This window comes from Myotis yumanensis, unplaced genomic scaffold (genome assembly GCF_028538775.1).
Source record: "Myotis yumanensis isolate MYYU_CA2020_CCGP unplaced genomic scaffold, mMyoYum1.0.hap1 SCAF_21, whole genome shotgun sequence".
NCBI lineage: Eukaryota > Metazoa > Chordata > Mammalia > Chiroptera > Vespertilionidae > Myotis > Myotis yumanensis.
The window spans coordinates 12547600-12570493 of NW_027223772.1; the positions used below are offsets into that span (position 1 = coordinate 12547600).

A 22894-nucleotide genomic window follows, 5' to 3' on the forward strand; every position below is an offset into this window, starting at 1 on the left:
GCCAGAAATGCCACCAGCTGGCCCATGGAATGGTAGTCACCTCCTGTATCTGCTGAAAAGGATGAGGTAATGAGAGCAGACACCAGTGCTGCCAAGTCCTCAGGGTGCAAGGGGAGGTTAGAAACTGCAAACTTTCCTGCTTCGGGACAGCAGGGCTGTGAGCAGCCCGGCCCAGGCTGGAAACCAGAGGCCACGTTTGGGGTCATGCCATCTGCCTCGTTTCCAGGCCGGCCCTCCAGTGGTCCCTGTAGACCATAGCATCTCATTCCCCAGAGAGGTTAGCATCGGGACTTGCCTTTCAGCCAGGACATGGGCACCCTGGAGTCACTCGGATGAGCCTGCACCCTGGGGAGTCCCCAAAGGAACTGCCACACCCCGAAGGGACCAAAGGAAGGCAGGAATCAAACCGTTGGAATAGGCAAACAGCAGGCTGGGAAAGGAAATCACCTAAGATTCCCTGCAGAGGTGGAGAAGGGAAGTAGAGCAGATCCCCATGATGCAACTTTCAAGACCCCATCAAGGTGGAGGTCAGCTGGGCAGGGCTGGGCTGCACAACCCCTTGGACAGACCTGCAACATGTCCCTGTCTCAGACGAACTTGGCCCCTGCAGGTGCTGGCGTCTGTACCCCCTGCTGAGGCCTTTGAGAGCAGATGGAGTCTCTGCACAGCGGCTGCGAGTGCAGGAGCCGATCAGGAGGGGCTGCCATGGGCTTGGCAAGGCTGTACGGGCTGGAAAAGGAGGCCAGAGGTGTCCCCAAGCACCAGGGTGTGGCCACCCAGAGTTTTACCCCAGCAAGCCAGGTCAGGAGTCCATCAGATCCAAGGTGAGGCGCATGGCGCTGTACTTACAAGTAGACTTCCCATGGGTTTTCTCGCAGTTTGGGCAGTGGTATATGTCGATGTCTGGGGCCTCCTCCTCTTCTACGCCAACACAGCTGAAATGGAGGAAACAGATGTCACTGGCGGTCAACAATTCCATGAGCGCTTCCCTGCAAAGCATCCAGGCAACTCTTGCTCACCTCTTGGGAGGGTCCAGGGCAGTGTGTGCACTGATGGGGCAGAGTGTTGTGGGGACAAGTCAGGGGTCAAGGAGGAGGGAAGGAGGGGCAAAGAAGGCCTCACCAATGCATGACCAGGATAGGGGAGGGACAAGGTGGGCCAGCAGGCCTCCCTCCATGAAAGCTGTCACTGCCCTGTCACCACAGAGCTCAGGGAGGCACTTCACTGGGGCAGCTCAAAGCCATCAGCAAGGTCCCTCTGGACACCATGGGGGACCGCCATAAGTCTCCCAGGGGCAGCACTGGGACAGCTGACTAGCAAACGAATGAAGCTGAACTCCTATCTTACTCCATATAAAGACGTTAACTGAAAATGGATGAATCACCTAAATATAAAAGCTAAAACTGTAATACTCTCAGAAGAAAACATGGAGGTAAATCTCCATAGCCTTGGATTCCTAGATGTGATGCCAAAAGCACAAGCAACAACAACAAAAATAAACTGGATGCCATCAAAACTAAAAATGTGTGTGCATTAAAGGACACTATCAAGAAAGTGAAAAGACAACATACAGACTGGGAGAGAATCTTTTCAAATCATACATTTGGTAAGGGTCTACATTCAGAATATATAAAGAATTTATAACTCAACACAAAACAACTAAAAAGAAGCAAAGGACTTGAACAAACATTTCCCCCAAAATGAAATACAAATGGCCAACAAGGTCACGAATACTGCTCAACATCCTTAGTCATCTGCATGCCTCTGACATGCAAATCAAAACCATGACAGACCGCCTCATGCCCACTAGGACAGTTACAATTTTAAAAAGAGAAAAAATGGGAAACTAACAAGTGTGGCAAGGATATGGAGAAGTTATAACCCTCTTACAAATGTGAAATGGTGTGGTTTCTATGGAAACAGTATGGTGGTTCCTCAAAAAAGTTAAAGATAGGATTACCACATGACCCAGCAATTCCACTTCTAGGTATATACCCGAAAGAACTGAGACCGGTATCAAATCCTTTTACACAAGCGTTCACAGTAGCATTAGTCACAATAACCGAAAGATGGGAGCAACCCAAGTCCACTGGCTGGTAAATGGGTAAACAAACTGTGGTGTATCTATACCATGGAGTGTTCTTCAACCTTAGAAAGGAGTAGAGGGCTGACACGTGCTACAACATGAAGAACCTCAAAAAAATTATGTTGAGTGAAAAAAGCCAGACATAAAAGGCCACATATTATAGGATCCCAATTATATTAGACTGAAGACTGGCTGGTGGAACTGGGGGAAGGGGGTACAGGGGAGAAGGAAGTGGCTGTTTAGTGGGATGAAATGCTTTGGAACCAGCTAGAGAAGATGGTTGCACAACACTCTGAAATGTGCTGAAATGTTCACTTTAAATGGCTGATTGTATGCTGTGTGAATTTTGTGAAAATAAAAAAGAAAAAGAACCTGGCCTTGTGAGAGGGACACCGTCCTATCATCGCCACAAACCCGTCATTGCTAATGCTGGCTGACTGCTCACTCTGCAGCGGGGGTGATTGCTGCAACACCGGGGGGGGGGGGGGGGGGGGAGGGGGCGGGGGCTACTAGCCCTATTGTACAATGGGGAAACCGAGGCACGAGAGGTTAGACGTCTCCCTAGACCCAAAGGTCTCCTCACTATTCAGTGGGACAGTCCCTTGCCCCAGGCACTGGGCCAGCACCCAGCAGATAAGGCCCACGGCAGGGGACCAAGGCCACAATCCCACAGCTCTGCGAACAGACCCTGCAGCCCAGAAATGTTGGCACCTGTTTTTGAAAACATTAAGTCCACTCTTCGTCTAAGAGCATAAACTGAAATAAAGCGCAAGCAGTCTGAAGAGCCGACTGGGAAGCAGGCCGTGAGGACGTGTTTGCTCTCACCATACAGGTAACTTTTAAACAAACATACAAAAAATGGGAAAGGAACTCAAAGAGAATACTGATGGATTGAAAGCGCTCCACATCATGAGAACAAACTTTCAAGGGCAAAATATAAACATTTACAACAAACACAGCCAAGTGTTTCTACCCTTCTTCCAGGAACGAAGGGCCTCTCCCACAGAAGACAGGGCAGAGCCAGAACAGAATAGGCACCGGGCTACCGTGTAGACAGGCGCCCTCACCAACCCGCGGAAGGCGCACCGCAATCACACCACATGATGTTCACCGCACAAACTGCCACAACCAAATACATCACACTGGTGACACCCCATGTGGGCGAAGGCACGGTGAGGAGGGCAACCGCAGCCAGACCACTGCTGTGCTGGTCCGTCTCCACAGCACCGACCTGGGCCGGCCGGCCCTGCTCATTCATCGGGTGGCCTCTTGATACAAGTGATCACAGGGATGGAGATGGCTGCTCATGCTGTCAGCTCCCATAGCCCATATCCACCAAGACCCACGGGCCAGAGCCAGAGGCAGAGCAGAGTCCTGCACCTGGTTGGGATCAGCCGGGTCCAGAGACTGGACACAGAATCCACACCCCACGCCCACATCCAAATAAATCCCACGCCCTTGTACACGCCCCAGGTCCACACCTTGAGTTCACATCCCACATCCACATCCTGTATCCAATCCTGAGTCCATAACCCAGACCATCCCTAAATCCACACCCCACCTCCACACCCCAAGTCTACACGCTGCATCCACATCTGGGTCCCTATCTCGAGTTCATACCTGACAGTGGCTCCAGGTTTCTTCTCACTGGCAGTTCCTAAAGCAGACAGACACTTAGGACAGCCCACCTCCCTGATGCGTCTGCTCCAACCCAGCAGGGACCATACACACCCATGACTATCACGTACCCTTGTCTGTCCCAGCCACAGGAGCCCTGGGGGCCCACAAGGAGAGCACAGGCTCGGCCACCAGGACTCTATGCACCACCCTCACCCGAAGGCGGCATGAGGATTGAGTTCCAGGTCAGTCAAAAGGAAGGCTATCAACACTTTAAAATATAACCCCCCAGTGGGTGGTCCTCAGCCCTGGTCACCAGGGCAGGCTCCCCACGCATTGCTGCTGGTCCCACATGTCCCTGAAGCCCCATTGTACTCTGGAAGGTGGAGGGGGGCATCCCATGTGACAGGTAGGAAGCTGAGGCCCAGGTGTCATGACCATGTGCATGTCGCCACCCCTTCCCCTGGGGCTCCTTCTTCAACTACCAACCAATGAGGGTGCAGGTCTCACCTCAGTGGGATGGCAGCCTGGGACTGAAGAGAAAAGAAAGAGGTGGGTATGGTCGGTCCCCTGTTCTGCCCCAAACACCTTGGGGCCACCCCTCACCTGAAAGAGACACTCAGGGGCTGGGCCATAGGCAGGGGCCGAGGCTGCAGCCAGGGCTGCCCACCAGGGGGATGACCACAGGCAGGCTGGCCCCGCCTCTAATGGGAATCCAGCAACGCCCCCAGGACTCACCTCGCAGCCCTAACTGCCTGTGCCTGCACCCTGACAAGGATCACCTGGCGTGCTAAGGCCCTGGAACTCGCTTACTGTCTGTGCTGTGTGCAGAGGGGACAGCCCTAGCTCCTGCCCGGGGGTCTCGAGGGTCCAGGGACCCACTGTCCAGTGTGAGCTCCTGAACAGGTCAAGCGTGGTGAGGGCTTGACCTCGTCACCGTCAGCTCTATTCTCGCCGGGCAGGCCATTCACGGAAACTGCTCATTTATTTTATTATCCCAAAGTGAAGGCTTTCCGAGTGACCCTTAAGAAATTATTTAGATAAAGTACCCAAAACCATGAGAGGAGAACAAGAGTTACAGGAAAGTCCGAAGCACTTCCCCTGCACTGGAGCCAGGAGCAGACGCTGCACCCAGGAGCCTGTCCCTCCGGCCCACACCCTCAGTGTCGGTGACCACGGCTGTCCTCGCTCACTAAGCACAGCGGTCAGGTGCTGAAAGAGCATCAGTGAGAAGAAAATCCCAGCACGCACATGCCTGTGGGCGGACGTCCACACCACGCCTCTGCAGGAACCTGGCCAGGGCCGCCTATGCCAGTGATGGCGAACCTGTGACACGCGTGTCAGAGGTGACACGCGAACTCATTTTTTTGGTTGATTTTTCTTTGTTAAATGGCATTTAAATGTATAAAATAAATATCAAAAATATAAGTCTTTGTTTTACTATAATTGCAAATATCAAAAAATGTCTATATGTGACACAGCACCAGAGTTAAGTTAGGGTTTTTCAAAATGCTGACACGCCGAGCTCAAAAGGTTCGCCATCACTGGCCTATGCCCAAGCAGCTGGCTCGCACTGGTCTGGAGGTCTCCTCCCTGGACAGGTCTCCACACTGCCTGGCCTGCTCAAACTCCTGTGTCTGCAGCAAGGTGGCCAGGCCTCCCTGCCCAGGGGGTGTGTGTCCCTAGGGATTGCGCGGGCAAAGGCTCGGGGAGGACCTGGATGTGCCAAGGAGGGAAAAGGACGCCCTCGCAGCACCGGCCCGAGACTCCAGGGATCCTGGAAGGAAGGTGGGCACCGCCTCCTGGGAAGCAGGCGCTAGAGCCCGCTTCATGCTCCAGTTACCTCCTGACGGTCCAGCTACATATGGAGGTCGAGGGACCAGCTGGCTCAGAGCCAGGCCCTGGACACGGCCAGGCCCTGCTACTTGTGTCCCCAAAATCGCCACATCTGCATCAGGCAGTAGACCCAGGATGGGCCCACAGAGACTGAGGCCTAGGTGGCTCCGAGAGCTGAGGCTAGGAGCCAGGTGAGCACAACTGTGGAGACAGAGGGGACAGGAAGAGGATGTGGAGGAAGAGGGGAGGAAGGGGATCAGAGAGAGAGCGAGGGGAACAGAAGGCACTGAGCCCAGGCAGTTAACTCAGTGCCAAGGGGAGAAGACCAGGAGCTGGGAGGGGTGTTGCAGGGCTACAAGAGAGGATGGGAGAGGACAAAAGCCACCAAGATATCCCTTTCAAAACAGAACAACTGCAACGCCAATGGCTCTGACACCTCAGCAAAGAGACACAGCCAGGTCACTGAGCGGCCCCTGGGCTGCTGCCTCCTGAGTACAGGCGCTTCGGGAGCCGGCCCAGGCTGCCCAGCCCCAGCGCCCCTGGTGGGAGGCCTGGCCACTCTGGGTGGTGGGCAGCAGCTGAGGGCACAGGTCACAGGGCTCACCTAAGACAGCTCCTTGGGACTCTGCTGACCCTGCCCTCCCTTCCCACTGCCGAGAACTCAGGCCACCAGCGCCCAGGGCCCCAGGGTCCCAGGAGACAGACTCAAATGAACAGGTGACGTTCCCATCAGCATGGGAACCTACCAGGGGCCTGGGGATGGCGCTGCCTGTGTGACAACTGAGGGAGAGGCTGGGACAGGAACCAAGGATGGACCCAGGCTCCACGCAGTAAAGGAGAAGTGGAGACCTCCAGCTGGTCCGATGGCACGCGTGGGGAGCAGTGCACTGCAGTCCGAGTAGGGGCGAGGCACTCAAAGTGCTTCTGGGGCACAGGGGACGAGGCCCCACACACCACGGACTGTGGACCAGGAGGTGACAGCTGGGACCTGCAGCTCTGAGTGTGCAGCCACGAAACGGCTGAGACGCTGGGGGAAGCTGCAGTGTCCTGTCACCACGTACATGCCACAGGAGACACAATGCAGAGTGCTCTGTGTGGCCAGGATTCTGCTAAACTAATTGTAAAATAAGAAGACAGCAGATCTTAACATACTGACCTGGAAAGAAATTCACAATATGTGGTGAGGTGAAAACACCCAGGTTATAGGAGAATGTGAATAGTACAATTCCTTTATTTTTTAAAATATATTTTATTGATTTTTTACAGAGAGGAAGAGAGAGGGATAGAGAGTTAGAAACATCGATAACAGAGAAACATTGATCAGCTGCCTCCTGCACTCTCCCCACTGGGGATGTGCCCGCAACCAAGGTACATGCCCTTGACCGGAATCGAACCTGGGACCCTTGAGTCCGCAGGCCGACACTCTATCCACTGAGCCAAACCGGTTAGGGCTACAATTCCTTTAGATGGAAAACCCAAAACAAAGATGTGGGTGTGCCATGTGTGCATACGTGTGTACTCACGTGTGTGTATGTGCCTGTGTATTCCTGGCTCTGAGCTCACCCAGGGGACCCTGCTGAGGAGGCCAGGAGGCGAGAACTGGGGAGGGAGGAGACTGCATTTTTAGGGCACACAATCCTGTGAGGCCTGAGCTGGCCCAGGGCACAGGCTCTCAGCCACCAATGGCCCTGGGACCCGGCACTGAGTCAACCTCAAACAAGGTTAAAACTAACTTAGTGCCCAGAGCCCAGGAGGTAGAAAGATAACAGAATTCTCAAAGGGGGAGGGGGGTGGAGGAGGGAAATGAGCCACCAACAAAAACAGCGAAGAAAAAGAAACTGAAGGGGCGGGCGGGGCAGAACTCGGAGGCTGGCGAGGCCACAGGAGTGCATGGGCCGTGCGGAGCATCCAGCACCAGGGAAGGCACGGCTCCCGCACAGCCGGGTCTGCCCCCGGAGCTGTGGGGTGGGCCGTCGCACGGAGGACAGCGGCAGGGGAGGGAGGCTTCTGCAGCAGTCCCCGCTCTGCCCCGGCAGGAAGACAGGAAGGGATTTGAGGACAGGAGCTCCTCCGGGGCACAGGCTCCCAGGGTCCGGCCTGGTCGCCCCACACCCCACTACATAGCGTGTGCAAGTCAAGGGTGGAATTATGTCCTGACTCCACAACTAGAATATATCATGGTTTTTCCTAACGTTGTCCAGGGTGTTGACTTAATGTAAACCAAAACTTACGTAATCTTGTGCTGACATTTATTTTTTTAAAGTCATAGGCAGAGCCTCAAAAAAAGGAAGTGGCCCCTTTCAATCCCTGAGTGGACAGGCAGAGCCTCCCTTCGCGTGGCTGGCCCTGCAGCGTCGGTGGGAGGCACCCGGGAGCTCAGTGGGGCACAGTTGATCGGTCAGTGATGCTCATGATACGGACGGGGCTGCATGGACCAGACGCTCATCCTGCTCGTGGAGGGACCAATGTGGGGAGAAGCCATGTGTGCCAAGAGCTTTAAAAATGTTTTTATCCTACATCAGCCATTCCACATCTACAAACCTATTCTAAGGCCAAAAGCAGAAATGTATACAAGGTTCATGCACAAGGTGGGTCATTCCAAGATTACTTAAAAAAGCAAACATTAGGAGCAGCAAACCCCTCCCACCAGGAGGTCCGATCCCTAGGGCATGCTGCGCTCACATGGTGGAATATTAAAACTCAGGTTGCACACATTTTTTAAGTTAGACTTTTAAGATCTACAGCCCTGACATAGAGTGACACCCAGAAGGGCTCGATGCTGGTGCCAGACGATGACATGCTCATTTTCTCTTTATACTTTTCTGTACTTTGCTAAGTCACTGAAAAGGGTGTGAATTCCCTTTGTAACAGGCAGAAAAAGTCATGCTTTGGCTTAAAGGTTGAATGGCCCCCGAGTGCCCCTTCCCAGTTCACTTCCTCTGTCTTTCCTGCGTCCTGGCACTCTGTGAAGAAGCCTCCTGAGCTGGACCTCTGATGCAGCCAGGCCCTCTGAGGGCAAGCCACAAAAATGAGCAGGAAAAGGAAAAGAGGAAACAGCCAGCAGAGCCTGGCTGACCTGGGGCACACGTGCAGGGGGTGACAGGGTGCCTGCCACACAGCCAGGGAAAGCAGGTGACACTGTCCACAGAGGGGGGCTCCCTCCCTCCTGGAGGGCTACCAGCCTGGGGACTCGGTGCAGCAGGGTCACAGACCAGTTGGCTTCCACCTGGCCCACCTGGGGACCCAGCCACAGTGTGATGACAGGGCTTCGGGGGCCCAGATGAGGTCCATCTGTTGAGTTCAAGATGCAGACTCATGGGAAAAGTGTGATTATTGTCAGAAGCCACTAGGCTTTGGGTAACCATTGCACAACCATAGATAACCAGGACTATGGGGAGGGACTAGATGCTCAGAAGAGATGAACACAGACTCTGAAATGCAAAGGACAACTGTACTCCTGGTCCCTGCTGATGGGACAGGTAAGCTCAAGAGAGGTTGTAATAATGCCCAGAACCATATCTGGCACACAGAAGAGGCCTTCAAAGAGAGTTTATTGCTTGTCATATTCATCACCACCATCATCATCACATCCTCATCATCATCACCACCATCATGATCACCACCATCACATCATATCACCCCCACTATCACCATCACTATCAACCCCATCATCATCATCACCACCACCACTTCATCAACACCATCACCATCGCCATGATCATCACCTTCATCAGCACCATCGCCATCATCACCATTACATCATTATCACCCCCACTATCATCATCACCACCACATCATCACCATCACTATCAACCCCATCATCATCATCATCATCATCATCATCATCTCTTTCCTCTGCTGGGCTGATGAACCACACAACACATTATCATTCCTGGCAGCAAGTGGCTGAGAAAGAACAAAACTCCAGGTGGACTTACAGAATATGCATGGGAAGAATGTCAAGATCCATTCACCCTGACTCCTCTAGGCCTATGAGGGGAGTGGACCCAAGCCCAGGTCCTTCCCATCTCCAAGAAGATGATGGAAGGGCTGGCAACCCGTAATCGGCTGAGTCCTGCCCCTACCTCACCAGAGTTTTTTCCTCCCTGGCATGACACCTTTTCTGTGCCTCTCTACACTTCCCTTCAGCAAGATAAAGCATCCAGGAGAAACGAAAGCCATAGGAAGACAGAAGTGTGTGTGTGTGGGGGGGGGGGGGGGGGGGGGCGGGGGGGGGGAGCCACGGGCAGGCTGGCTGGGGAGGAGCCTGCACCATCCTCACAGGAGAATGCTGCTCATGAGAATATGGAGAAAGCCCAGCTGTAGGGTGGAGATAGTAAGGCCCAGAGAGCCTGCGCTTCAACTTCTCAATTTACCACAATTCACAAGAGAAACACGTGCATCCACACCAACAATGGAAGCACATGTTCACAGATGTACCTTTATGGGGTCCGTGGAGTTTGCTCCTCTCTCTTAGTTCAATAGTTTAACAAGGCAGGTCATGACTCTATAAACTGACGTTGCTCGCTCTAGTGGAAGAAGGTAGAGTAGAGGTCAAGGTCCCTGACATCCAAGTGCCTCTCCTGCCGGCGGCCTTGGGGCGGGTGACTCACATCCCTGGTCCCTCATCTGGAAAGGGGCACCAAAGGTGACGTGAGGATTAACTGATGAGAGAGGGGCAGGGGCACAGCACGGGTCCGAGGGAAGAGTCCTGAGTCAGGCACAGTGCAGCCCGAGACATCTACAAGTGGTGTCACTCGGGCATAGACAGGACCTAGGCCCTCCCCTGGCACAGATGAGGGACGCAAGCAGAGGTAGGCAGGTGGCAGTTCTCTGCCCGCTCAACTCTGTCACCTGAGAGGGCTCTCCCCACCCAATTCCTATTTAAAAATTTTTAAACTTAAGAAATGTTGACAGATTAATACAATGGATACCTGTGCTCCCTTCACTCACGTTCTCCAATGGTTGGCAATTTGCCTCATTTGCTTTATATCTCTACCTTCCTAATTCATCAGCGTGAAGTCTCCCCAAAACAGGGCCTTGTGTACTGTAACCATAGCATCCAAGACAGGGCCTCTGGGCTTAAATGGGACGGGCTTTTTGCCTTTGGCACTTTCACCTTTAGCGGGCTCCTGGCCAGCAGTCCCTAAAGAGACACATTCTGGGCTGTCTGGCATTACCGCACAACCTCACTCGGGCCGTGTTCCTGATGTGGATGCCCCGCGAGTGGTGCTGGTATGGACCAAAGACACACGTCAGCCTGTCCCTCGCAGGCACGAAGACTGAAGTCTCTGGGCCAAGGCAAGCCCGCTATCAGGTGATGAACAAGGGAGCCTGAGGGGTCACTCTGCTCCCCCACAACTTTGACCAATGGCCTCAGCATCCAGAGATGACCCAGTAGGAATCAGCTATTGCCTGGGAGGTTTCAATTTAGCAATATGTCCTGGCAACTCTACTGCCTTAACAATCGGTCCAGACCACAACAGAGAGCTCTGGGGAAGGTTTTGAGTCGGGCCCATTTCTAGACACAGTCAGGACCAGGAGCTGCTGCAGCAGGGCCTGCTTTAGGGCCCTCGGGGAGCTGGGTGGGGCTGGGGCTGTACCCGTCAACCCTCGAAACCTGGGGCTAAAACTTCCTTCTTAGGGGGACAGAGAACCCCTTCCAGAAAAGTGGCCAATACGTGGAGCCCAAGTCCCAGACTTCCTTCTCATTAGCATTCTTTGCCATCAGCCACAGCCTTTGCCTTATCTAGGAATTCACTACTCAGCTGCCTTTCTGGACTGTTATTTGCTACAAGAAAACCCAAGTGTGACTGGTAGCAACCACGGACGGACGAAGCCGAGCCCCCTGCAGTGGGGCGTAAGTCACTTATCTTTGGAGCCCGTTATGCAGCAATAAGGGAACTGTTCTTCCTGGGTCGTCTCCAAAGTCACGGAGGCTCTGAGGCTCTGCAACCGAGAAACCTAAGGGCCACCGGTCCCAGAGGAGTCAGGGAAGTGCTTGATTTCCCTTCGGCACCCTCACTCCAGGGGAGAATGCAATAGAGCAGACACCCCCCTTGTGAGTAAACAAGAACAGAGCGACCAGAGTGGGGACAGCACCCCAGGGGGCAGAGCTATGCATATGGACTTTGCTCAGACAATGCATTCCAAAGGGCTGCCTGCATAAAATGTTACTCCTAGAGAGAAACCAAGATGGCGGCATAGGTAAACACCGGAGATTGCTGCCTCACACAACCACTTCAAAAATACAACTAAAAGACATAACGGACATCACCCAGAACCACAGGAAGGCTGGCTGAGTGGAATTTCTACAACTAGAAGGAAAGAGAAAAGCATACCGAGACTCAGAGGAGGCACAGTACGGAAGTAAAATACTAAGGTGTGGAGGTGCATGCGGAGCGGGCTGGTGGCTGAGGGTGCAGTTGTCGTTTTCAATCGGGAGGGAGTCTCAGGCTCTGAGCTCCAGTTCCGGGCGAGTCTCTGGGGACCCAGACTCACACGGGAGAAACGGGACTGTCTGGCAGGGGTCGGAACTCGAGGGCAGCTTTCTCTCGGAGGCACTCAAGGCGATTGCCAAAACCTCTGAAGGCAGGAATGAGAGCAGCCATACTGCTCGCTCGCTGGCTCGCTCGGCCCGCCCTGTTGATCCCCTGGGACCCCGCCCCGCCCAAGCCCTGCAGGGAGGCTTTTGCATATGAAAGGCCCGGCCCTTTGTAATCTGAAAATAACTTAACAAACTGCAGCTGCCCCAAGGCCCCAGGGCAACCTGCATTGCTTTACAGCTGGCTTCTGCTGGGTAGCCTCAGGCAAAGGCTAGATTAGCACCTCCTCAGATCCAAGAGCCAGTGTACCCAGTGGTCAGAGTGGGACCATCCAATTACAACTACTCAGATCTATAAGGGACACACTCAGGGGGCAGACTCAGTGAGCACCAAAGCCCCACTGAAGCAAGTCTTGCCCCATAAGGGTGTCTTCAGCACAGAAGTTCTCCCACCGTAGACACAGCTAATTCTCACAGCCAATTGGCCTGGAGGTCAAATCCTCCCAGCTTTACATACAACAATCAAGGCTTAACTACAACAAGACTGTGCACAAAGCCCACAAGGGGGTGCACCAAGAGTGTCTACCTCAGGTAATTGGGACACTTAGCACAGAAAGCCACTCTATCGACACAGCGAAGCACAAAAAATGCCGAGACAAAGAAACAGGACACAAATGACAGAAATGGAGGAAAGCAAACTGCTGGATATAAAGTTCAAAACCACACTTTTAAGGTCTCTCAAGAACTGTCTAGAAGCCGCCGATAAATTTAGTAAGACCCTTGAAAAGACTGGTGAGACCGCTGATAAATGTAGTGAGATCTTCAAGAAATCTAGTGAGACCCTCAATGTTGTGATAAAGGACCAACTAGAAATTAAGCATACACTGACTGAAATAAAGAATATTATACAGACTCCCAACAGCAGACCAGAGGATCGCAAGAATCAAGTCAAAGATTTGAAATACGAAGAAGCAAAAAACACCCAACCGGAAAAGCAAAATGAAAAAAGAATCCAAAAATAGGAAGATAGTGTAAGGAGCCTCTGGGACAGCTTCAAGCGTACCAACATCCGAATTATAGGGGTGCCAGAAGAAGAGAGAGAGCAAGATATTGAAAACCTATTTGAAGAAATAATGACAGAAAACTTCCCCTACCTGCTGAAAGAATTAGACTTCCAAGTCCAGGAGGCGCAGAGGACCCCAAACAAAAGGAATCCAAAGAGGACCACACCAAGACACATCATAATTAAAATGCCAAGAGCAAAAGACAAAGAGAGACTCTTAAAAGCAGCAAGAGAAAGAAAGTCAGTTACCTACAAGGGAGTACCCATACGACTGTCAGCTGATTTCTCAACAGAAACTTTGCAGGCCAGAAGGGAGTGGCAAGAAATACTCAAAGTGATGAATACCAAGAACCTACAACCAAGAGTACTTTATCCAGCAAAGCTATCATTCAGAAGTGAAGGTCAGATAAAGAGCTTCACAGATAAGGAAAAGCTAAAGGAGTTCATCACCACCAAACCAGGATTACATGAAATGCTGAAAGGTATCCTTTAAGAAGAGGAAGAAGAAGAAAAAGGTAAAGATACAAATTATGAACAACAAATACACATCTAGCAACAAGTGAATCTAAAAATCAAGTGAATAAATAATCTGATGAACAGTATGAACTGGTGATTATAATAGAATCAGGGACATAGAAAGGGAATGGACTGACTATTCTTGGGGGGGAAAGGGGTGTGGGGGGTGAGGGAAGAGATTGGACAATAATCGTGCACCTATGGATGAGGACAGTGGGTGGGGAGTGAGGGCGGAGGGTGGGGTGGGAACTGGGTGGAGGGGAGTTATGGTGGGAAAAAAGAGGAACCAATGTAATAATCTGAACAATAAAGATTTAATTTTTAAAAAATTTAAAAAAATAATAAATAAATAATAAATAAAAATAAAAATAAAATGTTACTCCTAGAGCATTTAAAAGTACAAAACCCCGTTTGCAGGTTTAGCTTAGATGAGTGTTTGTTGGAAAGAAGTAAGAAGGTGGGCAGTCTCGTGGCTCTAATTAACCAAGGCCCCGTCAGGGTTGGCTGTGGACCCTGAAGGGGACCGGGCAATTCCTTCCTGCACCACAGACACAGCCCAGGGGGACGACCTCCCGGCCCTGCCAAGGCACTCGTTGAGTCTCACAGACACAATAATCCAAACAATGAAGAGCAGCACCAGAAGTAAAAAACACCAATTGCCCAAATCAATGACTGCTTTCTGTGGAGTCTTACAAGCTCCTGGGAGACACTGTCTCCCTGTGAAAGGTACAATAAACGGTAGGAAAACTCTGTTACATCGGAGAAAACATAATGAAACTGCCTGGCCGCGATTTAAATCGTGACTTTAAGTAAACAGCTTACAGAAAAGGACATCAATGGCTTTCAACACATGGAAAGAGGTGCACCACCACGTGTGAGACGTCTTGTTCACCTACCAGCTGGCACAGAATGAGGAGCCTGGAGAGCACGTGGTGCGCTGACACTGCACACACAGCGTTCCCACATCCTCCAAAGTGGAGAGCTGACGCCGAGAATGCGTGACCTCATCTGTGGCCCTCTTCCCAGAATGCACCGGCACACTGGCACAGGTGTGCACAGGGCGTTCACTGAAGCAGCGACCGGGGGCCCATCGATGGGAGATGTGGGTAAATGTATGGAATGCCAAGAAGTGCAAACCCCACACTTACTGATCTGGAACGACCTCGGGATGTATTGTTTAGCAACGAGCATGCGATGGAGAAGTAAGGTGCATGCCCATTTTTTTGTGGGGACTGGAGGAAATGCATACACATGCTCCTCTTTGATCAGAATGTTCTGGAAAGATTCAGAAACCTGACCTTAGTGGTCACCTCTGGAGAAGTCTGGTGGTCAGAGGGGAGGGAACAGACTTATCTCTGAAGACAAATTTTTGACTGTTGAATTTTTCTCCTATATGTACATATTGCTATCCATCTTCAAAAATGTTAAAGGGGGGCGAGAAGAGATTAACCAAAGAACTGACACGCATACATATATGCATAACCCATGGCCACAGACAACAGTGCAGTGAAGGCTGGGGATGGGTGAGTGGGGAGGAGAGGGCAAAGGCGGGAACATCTGTAATACTTTCAACAATAAAGTTTAAAAAAATTTAAGAACAATCATAATCCTAATAAACTGGTTTGATTCAAATCAGAAGGGCTCTTTGTATTTTTTAAAGTATACACAAATAGAGTTTTAAGAAAATATTCTTCTGATTCTCAAAAATAAATCTGTATAGTCAAAATCAAGCATTTATGGTAAGTGCTCAGAACTCTCTGAGAGTGCCTTAAGTGGGCAGGAATTTAAGGCTCTCGCAGCATCAGAAATGAAAGGACTCTCAGCAAAACTCCATCCTGCCCAGCCTGCCACTTGTGAGATGAGGTACTAAGGCCAAGAGCCCTAGGACAGGAAGGCCTGCCCAGCACACTTTCACCCCTTCAGTAAGTCATGCTCCACGCCGTTCTGGGACACAGCGGGAGGCAGGAGTCCGATGCTTTCCCTGACGACACGCTAAGAAAACGTGGGAATGGAAACGATAGAAGCCCCAGTGATCAGGGGTCTCCACACAGCCAGGCCCTCAGAGGCTCACCGCGTTTCCACATGGCGGAGACCTGGGGGTCATCTAGACAAGCCACCAAGGGGGCCTGTCTGTTCACGGGGGTGCAGTGTTTGGCCTGTAGGGAGGGGGTGGACAGGTGTGAGGGGACGGAGGTGCGGCCCCTGTCAGCTTAGCAAGGGATGGGAGACAGGAGATGGCAGCCCGAGGTCTGAAGCGGCCCATGGGGGCGCATTGTGGATGTGCACTGAGCACTGCCAGGTCTCCTCATTTTTCAAGAAAACCTCAAAATGCACATGTTTAGGTGAAATCTCCTGATTTTAATATACTGCAGCTAATGGAACAGGTTTTGAAAACCCCTGTGTGGACCAACATCACAGGCCCAGCAGATACCAGTGTGCCCAGCAAGTGGGCAGTTTGCAACCTCTGCCCCGCCCCAGTCAGCATGTCCCCCTTGCTCTGGGAAGCCGAGCCACCCAAAGACGTCCTCCATGGCTCGACATTAGGGGCGTGAGAGATCCCACCAGCCTCTGGGCCTTCCAGTGTTCCCGCCAGTGTTCCCTCAGTGGTGATGTCCAGGCAGCAGCCCTTCCTCCCTTGCCAGCACAGGGTCTGCACACCCCCTGACGAGAGGCAGTCCAATGGCCCAGCGGCCACACCTTTGCTAAGAGACTCCAGGACCGGGGCCCCCCTGAGACAGCGACCTGCAGACCCAGTAGCACAGCTGGCACACCTCACAGGATGCTGACGCCAGGCTCCCTTGGACAGAGTCCTGGTCATGCCCAGACCTGCAGCAGCATCAGAATGACCGGGAAGGAGGAGGCCAGCCTGGGCACGGCCCCTCTGGACCTCCCTCAGTCTCCTTGTCCATAAACTACAGCAAGAAAACCTGGCCTGTAGCCTTCCCGGGCGCGGGAGACTAAAAAACTCACAAACCAAAGCACCCAGCACTGGGGGAGCTAGTAGATCAGTATCTACCTCGTAGATCATCATGCAGCCAAGAGCTGTACTGACAGGGACCCCGTCATGCCCGCTGCGGGAAGCAGCACACTGAGTCATCCCAACATCCACACAGAAAAGAGGCAAACATGTGCAGAGGTTCCAGGTGAGCCTCTCTGGGTGGTGGCATATAAGGGGGACAGTTGTCTTGCCTTTAAAATAGTTTTCTTGCAACAACAACAAAAAAATAGGCCTATGGAAAGACCAAAAAAAACCACAGTCTGAAGAGACAGAGAAAGCATGAGACATGCTCTCTCAGATATGGCAGGGATGATGGACGTGTACCAGGAATTAAAATAACTACGATTAGGGGACAGCAAGATGGCAGCAGAGTAGGTAGAAGTTACACTGGCTCCTCCCAGAACCACATCAGAGTAGTGACTCAAGTACAGAACAATCAACCTGAATAACTGTCTGAAGACTAGCTGAACAGAAGGCTTATACTAAGGATTCATGGGGGAGCCCACACCAAGACGCACAGAAAGGGCAGAGACGAGAATAGGGCTGGCCCACCCTCATGAGCAGTACGTGAGAATCCAGAGGAACATCTCAGCGGGGAAGGTTTCCCCCAGAGGAGAGAGGGGCCTCAGCCCCAGGGCAGGCTCCCCAGCCCAGAGGGCTAGAGCTGGGAAGCAGAGCCCACACAATATCTGGCTGTGAAAATTAGCAGGGATTCCGCCAGCCCTGGTGAGGAGGGGGACAACTCCGTTAAGGGCCAGTGCAAAGAACCTCAGTGGCAGCGCCTACCATGGGCTCGAGCAGAGGACGGCAGCTCGGAGTGGACAGGAGCCCAAAAGGGAAAAACTGAGAGGTGTGGCTCCGGGGAAAGGACTGGAGTCATAGCAGCAAGCGTCCCTGTGACCAGCCCCCCACTGCCCACTGACAACTGACACCATCTCGCCGGCAGCGAGCATCCCCCTCCATACATCAGCCTGGGGAATGGCAACAGCTCTTCCCTGCTGACTCCTGGAGGCCCTGCCTTGCCAGGATACGTCCCAGTGGAGAGGTCTTTGGCAGACTCCAGCCTGCGCCCACGGTGCACAGCTTACGGAGGAGCTCTTGAAGAGGTCCAGGCAGGCTTGCACAGCCAGAATCACACAGGAAGACTGCGCTCTGAGGCTGGAGAGGAGGGCCATGCCCCTTACTCCCAGGCTCCTGAGCAGTGCCTGTTCCGGTATGGAGCCCTCCCTCTACATGGTCAAATCGTGGACTGCTTTAACCTGGTGAGCTTTGCCGGCCTCATCCTGACTACTCCCCTAGATTCCCCCGCCATCACAAAGGCCCACGGGTGCCCGGCGGGTGGTTGCTGGCCTTCGTGTGCCCCGAGACTTGTGCTGAGTGGCCTCAGACCCAGCACCGGCACAGAGTTTGAATCTGTACCAACCTGGTGAACAGCACTCGCCCCTACCTGGTGACTCACTGAAACCTAACCCATGCAACTGGCCGCACTGCCAGAGGCTCTTCCAGCGTCTAACAGGCAGCTGGCAGGTGGAGGTGGATCTTGTGACGTGGGGGCCTTTTGCCGACCTGCCCCCAGGCTTGAAGCTGGCACACAGCTTGGCCCCTCCCACCCGCACCCAGGCCCAGCAGAGGAAGCCACAAACTGCAGGTCACATGGTAGCTCCAGACATGTAGCCCGAGGCCAGGTACAGGCAGCGTCTGACATTGACCTGTTCCGGAGTCCCTCGAAAGTGTCCCCAGAACCAACACATCCAGTGGCGGGCTTCAGGCAACACCAAAGCATGACCCAATTAGCTCCAAGAGTGGCCCATCCAAAGGATATCCCAACAGGCAGCAGACCCTGCTGGGCAAATTCCGCTTCCACACAGCACCTTACACAATGTGATCAGGGTCAATCCAATAGCCTGAAAGTCAGCAAGTGAATGACAGTTACTTACAGGGAAACTCCCATAAGACTGTCAGCTTATTTCTCAACAGAAACATTTCGGGTTAGAAGGGATTGGCACGAAATATTCAGTGAAAAAAAGTAAGGACCTACAACCAAGACACCTCTACCCAGCAAGGCTATCACGTAAAACTGAATGAGAAATAAAGAGCTTCACAGATAAGAAGCTGAAGGAGTTACCAACAATGAACCAGTATTAAAAGAAATGTTAAAGGGAATTTTATAAGAAAGAGGGGGGTAAAAAGAACATAATTATAAAGAATAAAACTAAAGCACAGCCGGCGTGGCTCCATGGTTGAGCGTCGACCTGTGAACCAGGTCACAGTTCGATTCTCGGTCAGGGCACATGCCCGGATTGCAGGCTCAATTCCCAGTGTGGGGCATGCAGGAGGCAGCCAATCAATGATTCTCATCATTGATGTTTCTATCTCTTCTCCCTCTCCCTTCCTCTCTGAAATCAATAAAAAAATATATATATATTTTAAAAAGTATAAAACTCAAAGTGTTTCCCTTAAGATCAGGAACAAGACAGGGATGTCCACTCTCACCATTTTTATTCAACATAGTACTGGAAGGCCTTGCCCTGCAGGTGTGGCTCAGTGGTTGAGCTTCAACCCATGAACAACCCAGGTGACAGCTGGATTCCTGGTCAGGGCACATGCATGGGTTGCAGGCTTGATCACCAGTAAGGGGCTTGCAAGAGGCAACGGATCAATGTTTCCTCTCATCACTGATGTTTCTATTTCTCTTCCCTTCTCCCTTCCTCTCTGTGAAGTAAGTTAAAAAAAAATAAATAAATAGTTAAAAAAAGAAGCAAAAAACCACAGTACTGGAAGGCCTAGATACAGTAATCAAAAAAGAAGAAGAAATAAAAAGTATTCAAATTGGAAAGGAAAAGTTAAAATTGTCATTATTTGTAGATGACATAATACTGCATATAGAGAACTCTAAGATTCCACCATAAAACTACTATAATTAATAAATGAATTCAGTAAAGTAGCAGGATACAAAGTAAATATTCAGAAATCTGTGGGTTTTTTATACACCAATAATAAACTACCAGAAAGAGAAACTAAGAAAACTATAACATTTACAGTTACATCAAAAAGATACCGAGGAATACATTTAACCAAGGGGATAAAACACCTGAGCTCAGAAAATTATAAGACAGTCAAGAAAGAAATCGAAGAAGATACTAATAAGTGGAAGGACATGCTGTGCTCATGGGTAGAAAGAAATAACATCATTTAAATATCCACACCACCCAAAGCAATCCATAGATTCAACACAATTCCTTTCACAATACCAATGTAGTTTTTCATAGAACAAGTAATCCAAAAATGTGTATGGAACATAAAAGGCTCTGAATAGTAACAGCAATTAAAAAAATAATAATAACAAGGTGGGAGGTATCATACTACCTGATATCAAACTATAGTGCAAGCTATAGTAATAGAACCAGCATGGTACTGCCATAAAAACTGACATACAGATCAATAAAACATAAGAGAGAGCCCAGAAATAAACCCACACATATATATAGTCAATTAATCTATGACAAAGAAGCAAGAACATACAATGGAGTAAAAACAGTCTTCAATAAATGGTGTTGAGAAAATTGGACAGATACACGCCAAAAAAAAAAAAAATGAAACTAGATCAACTTCTTACACCATATACAAAAATAAACTCAAAATGGATTAAAGACTTAAATGTAAGATCTGAAACCATCAAACTCCTAGAAGAAAAAACAGACAGTAAAATCTCTTAGCAATATTTGTTTATGACATATCTCCTTGGACAAAGAATAGACAAAAGGGACTACGTCAAACTAAAAAGGGTTTGCGCAGCAAGGGAAACCATTAACAAAACAAAGGGTAACCTACTGAATGGGAGAACACGCTCACCAATTACACATCTTATTAAGTGTGAATGACCAAAATTTATAAAGAACGCATACAACTCAACACCAAAAAAATAAGCAATCCAATTAAAAAGTGGGCAGAGGACCGGAAGAGACACTTCTCCAAAGAGGACATATAGAAGGCCAATAGCTATATGAAAAGTTGCTCAACATCACTAATCATCAGAGGTATTAACGTTAAAACCACAGTGAGATACCACCTCACACCTGTCAGAAAAGCTATACTCAATAAATCAACAAACAAGTGCTGGCAAGGATATGGAGAAAAGGGAACCTTAATGCACGGTTGTTGGGAATGCATATTGGTGCAAGCACTATGGAAAAGTGGGGAGGTTGCTCAAAAAATTAAAAATGGAATTGCCTTATGACCCAGCAGTTCCACTTCTGGTATATATCTGAAGAAACCCAAAACATTAATTTGAAGAAATATATATTTGAGATAGCACAGAGTGACCTGGAGAGTACTATGCTAAGTGAAATATGTCAGTCAGAGAAAGACAAGAATCACATCATCACACTCATATGTGGAATCTAAATAAACTGATGAACGGAGTGGATCCAGAGACGTGGAAGCATGGAACACAGTGTGGAATCTTGGAGGGAAGGCAGGGGACAGCGGTTGGGTGGGAGGTAATCCACCAAAGACCTTGTATGCATATATGGATAACCCATGGACACAGACAATAGGGGGGTGAAGGTCTGTGGCGGGGGGTGGAGGGTGGACTGGAGGTGGTCAATGGGGGGGGGGACATATGTAATACTTTCAACAATAAAGAATTATTACCTCCTGCAGGAGTAAAGATATTTGCCTTGCAAAAAAAAATTATTTAAAAAAGAAAGAATATATGCACCCCTATGTTCATTGCAACATTATTTACAATAGCCAAGATATGGAAGCAATCCAACTGTCCATCAACAGACAAGTGGATTAAAAAGTGGTGGTACATATACTTATACAATTGAATATTACTCAGCTATTTTATAAAAATGAAATCCTACCATTTGCAATAGCATGGGTGGACCTAGAAGGTATTATGCTAAAAGAAATAAACCAGAGAAAGAAAGACAAATCCTATATAATAAAAGGCTAATATGCAAATAGACTGAACAGTGGAACAACCGAACAACCGGTCACTATGACGTGCGCTGACCACCAGGGTAAGTGTGCGGAACATGGGGGGCATTGGTCGTGGCAGGATGGTGGAGCGGATGAGCAGGGGCACCAGACCAAGGTGGGGTGCTGGTCGCTGTCATCGGGGTGAGCCTCTGGTGGTTACTACCTCCCCCTGCTCCTGAGGGACGATCAGGGCAGCAGAGCCACTCGCACCCACTGACAGCGTGGGCCCCAATCACTCCGCGTGGGGCTAGCAGCGCATGGGAGGGGAGGAGGCGGTGGGAGTGAGGCTGCCAGCAGATGGGACTGGGCGGAGGCATGGAGGATGGGCCAAGACCCTCTCCTGTGCCTACTGCAGCCTCACAGCCCACAGTTCCTTTCAAGGTGCATGAATTCATGCACTGGGCCCCTAGTATCATATAAAATAATATCAATGAAAACCAGAGAAAGCAGAAAAAGAGTGAAAGACAAAAAACAAAACAAATAACAAAGGCAACAAATAGAAAACAAAAACTAATACTGTAGCTATTAATCTAACATTATCAATAGTTTTTTAATGTCAATAGTCGAAATATACAAATTAAAAGACAAAGATTGTAAGAGTGGGGGAAAGAAGAACCAACTATACATTGTCTATAGAAATCCATTTTAAATATAAAAATACATATTGATTAAAATGGTCCAGCTTCGCCTTGACTGGTTTGGCTCAGTGGATGGAACATCGGCCTGCGGACTCAAGGGTCACAGGTTTGATTCCGGTCAAGGGCATGTGCCTTGGTTGTGGGCACATCCCCAGTGGGGAGTGTGCAGGAGGCAGCTGATCGATGTTTCTCTCTCATCGATGTTTCTAACTCTCTATCCCTCTCCCTTCCTCTCTGTAAAAAATCAATAAAATATATATATTTTTTAAAAATGGTCCAGCTTCTCATGGTCCTCAGCAAGGATTAAGAAAGAACTCGATGTGCACGGCAGAACCCCAAAATTGGCGGGCTTGACCTCCTGGCTAATGGCTGTGTTTTTCCACTTTTCTGTTCAGGACCACTAATTGCTTAGATGTGGATGCATACCGAAATAAAGTGATTCATTTTGTTATAAAAAAAAAAATCAAAGGGATGGTGTATGGCGTAGAGGTGATATGAAAACTGTCTCTGATTTCTACTCAATTTTGCTGTGAACCTAAAACTACTCTAAAAATAAAGTCTGTTAAAAAAAACTTAATGGAGAAAAAAAGTAAAGCTATAAAGAGAACAA

At 50.1% G+C, this 22894-nt stretch overlaps 1 protein-coding gene across 3 annotated transcripts in view; it reads right to left on the reverse strand.

Moving 5' to 3' along the window:
* The window catches only part of PHF2 (PHD finger protein 2), an 86058-nt gene that overhangs the window by 40812 nt on the left and 22352 nt on the right, over positions 1-22894 (reverse strand). For all 3 annotated transcript variants that reach the window (XM_070400949.1, XM_070400950.1, XM_070400951.1), the window contains exon 2: positions 850-935. In XM_070400949.1, the coding sequence (XP_070257050.1) occupies positions 850-935 (86 nt within the window). The remainder of the gene's footprint in view (positions 1-849; positions 936-22894) is intronic.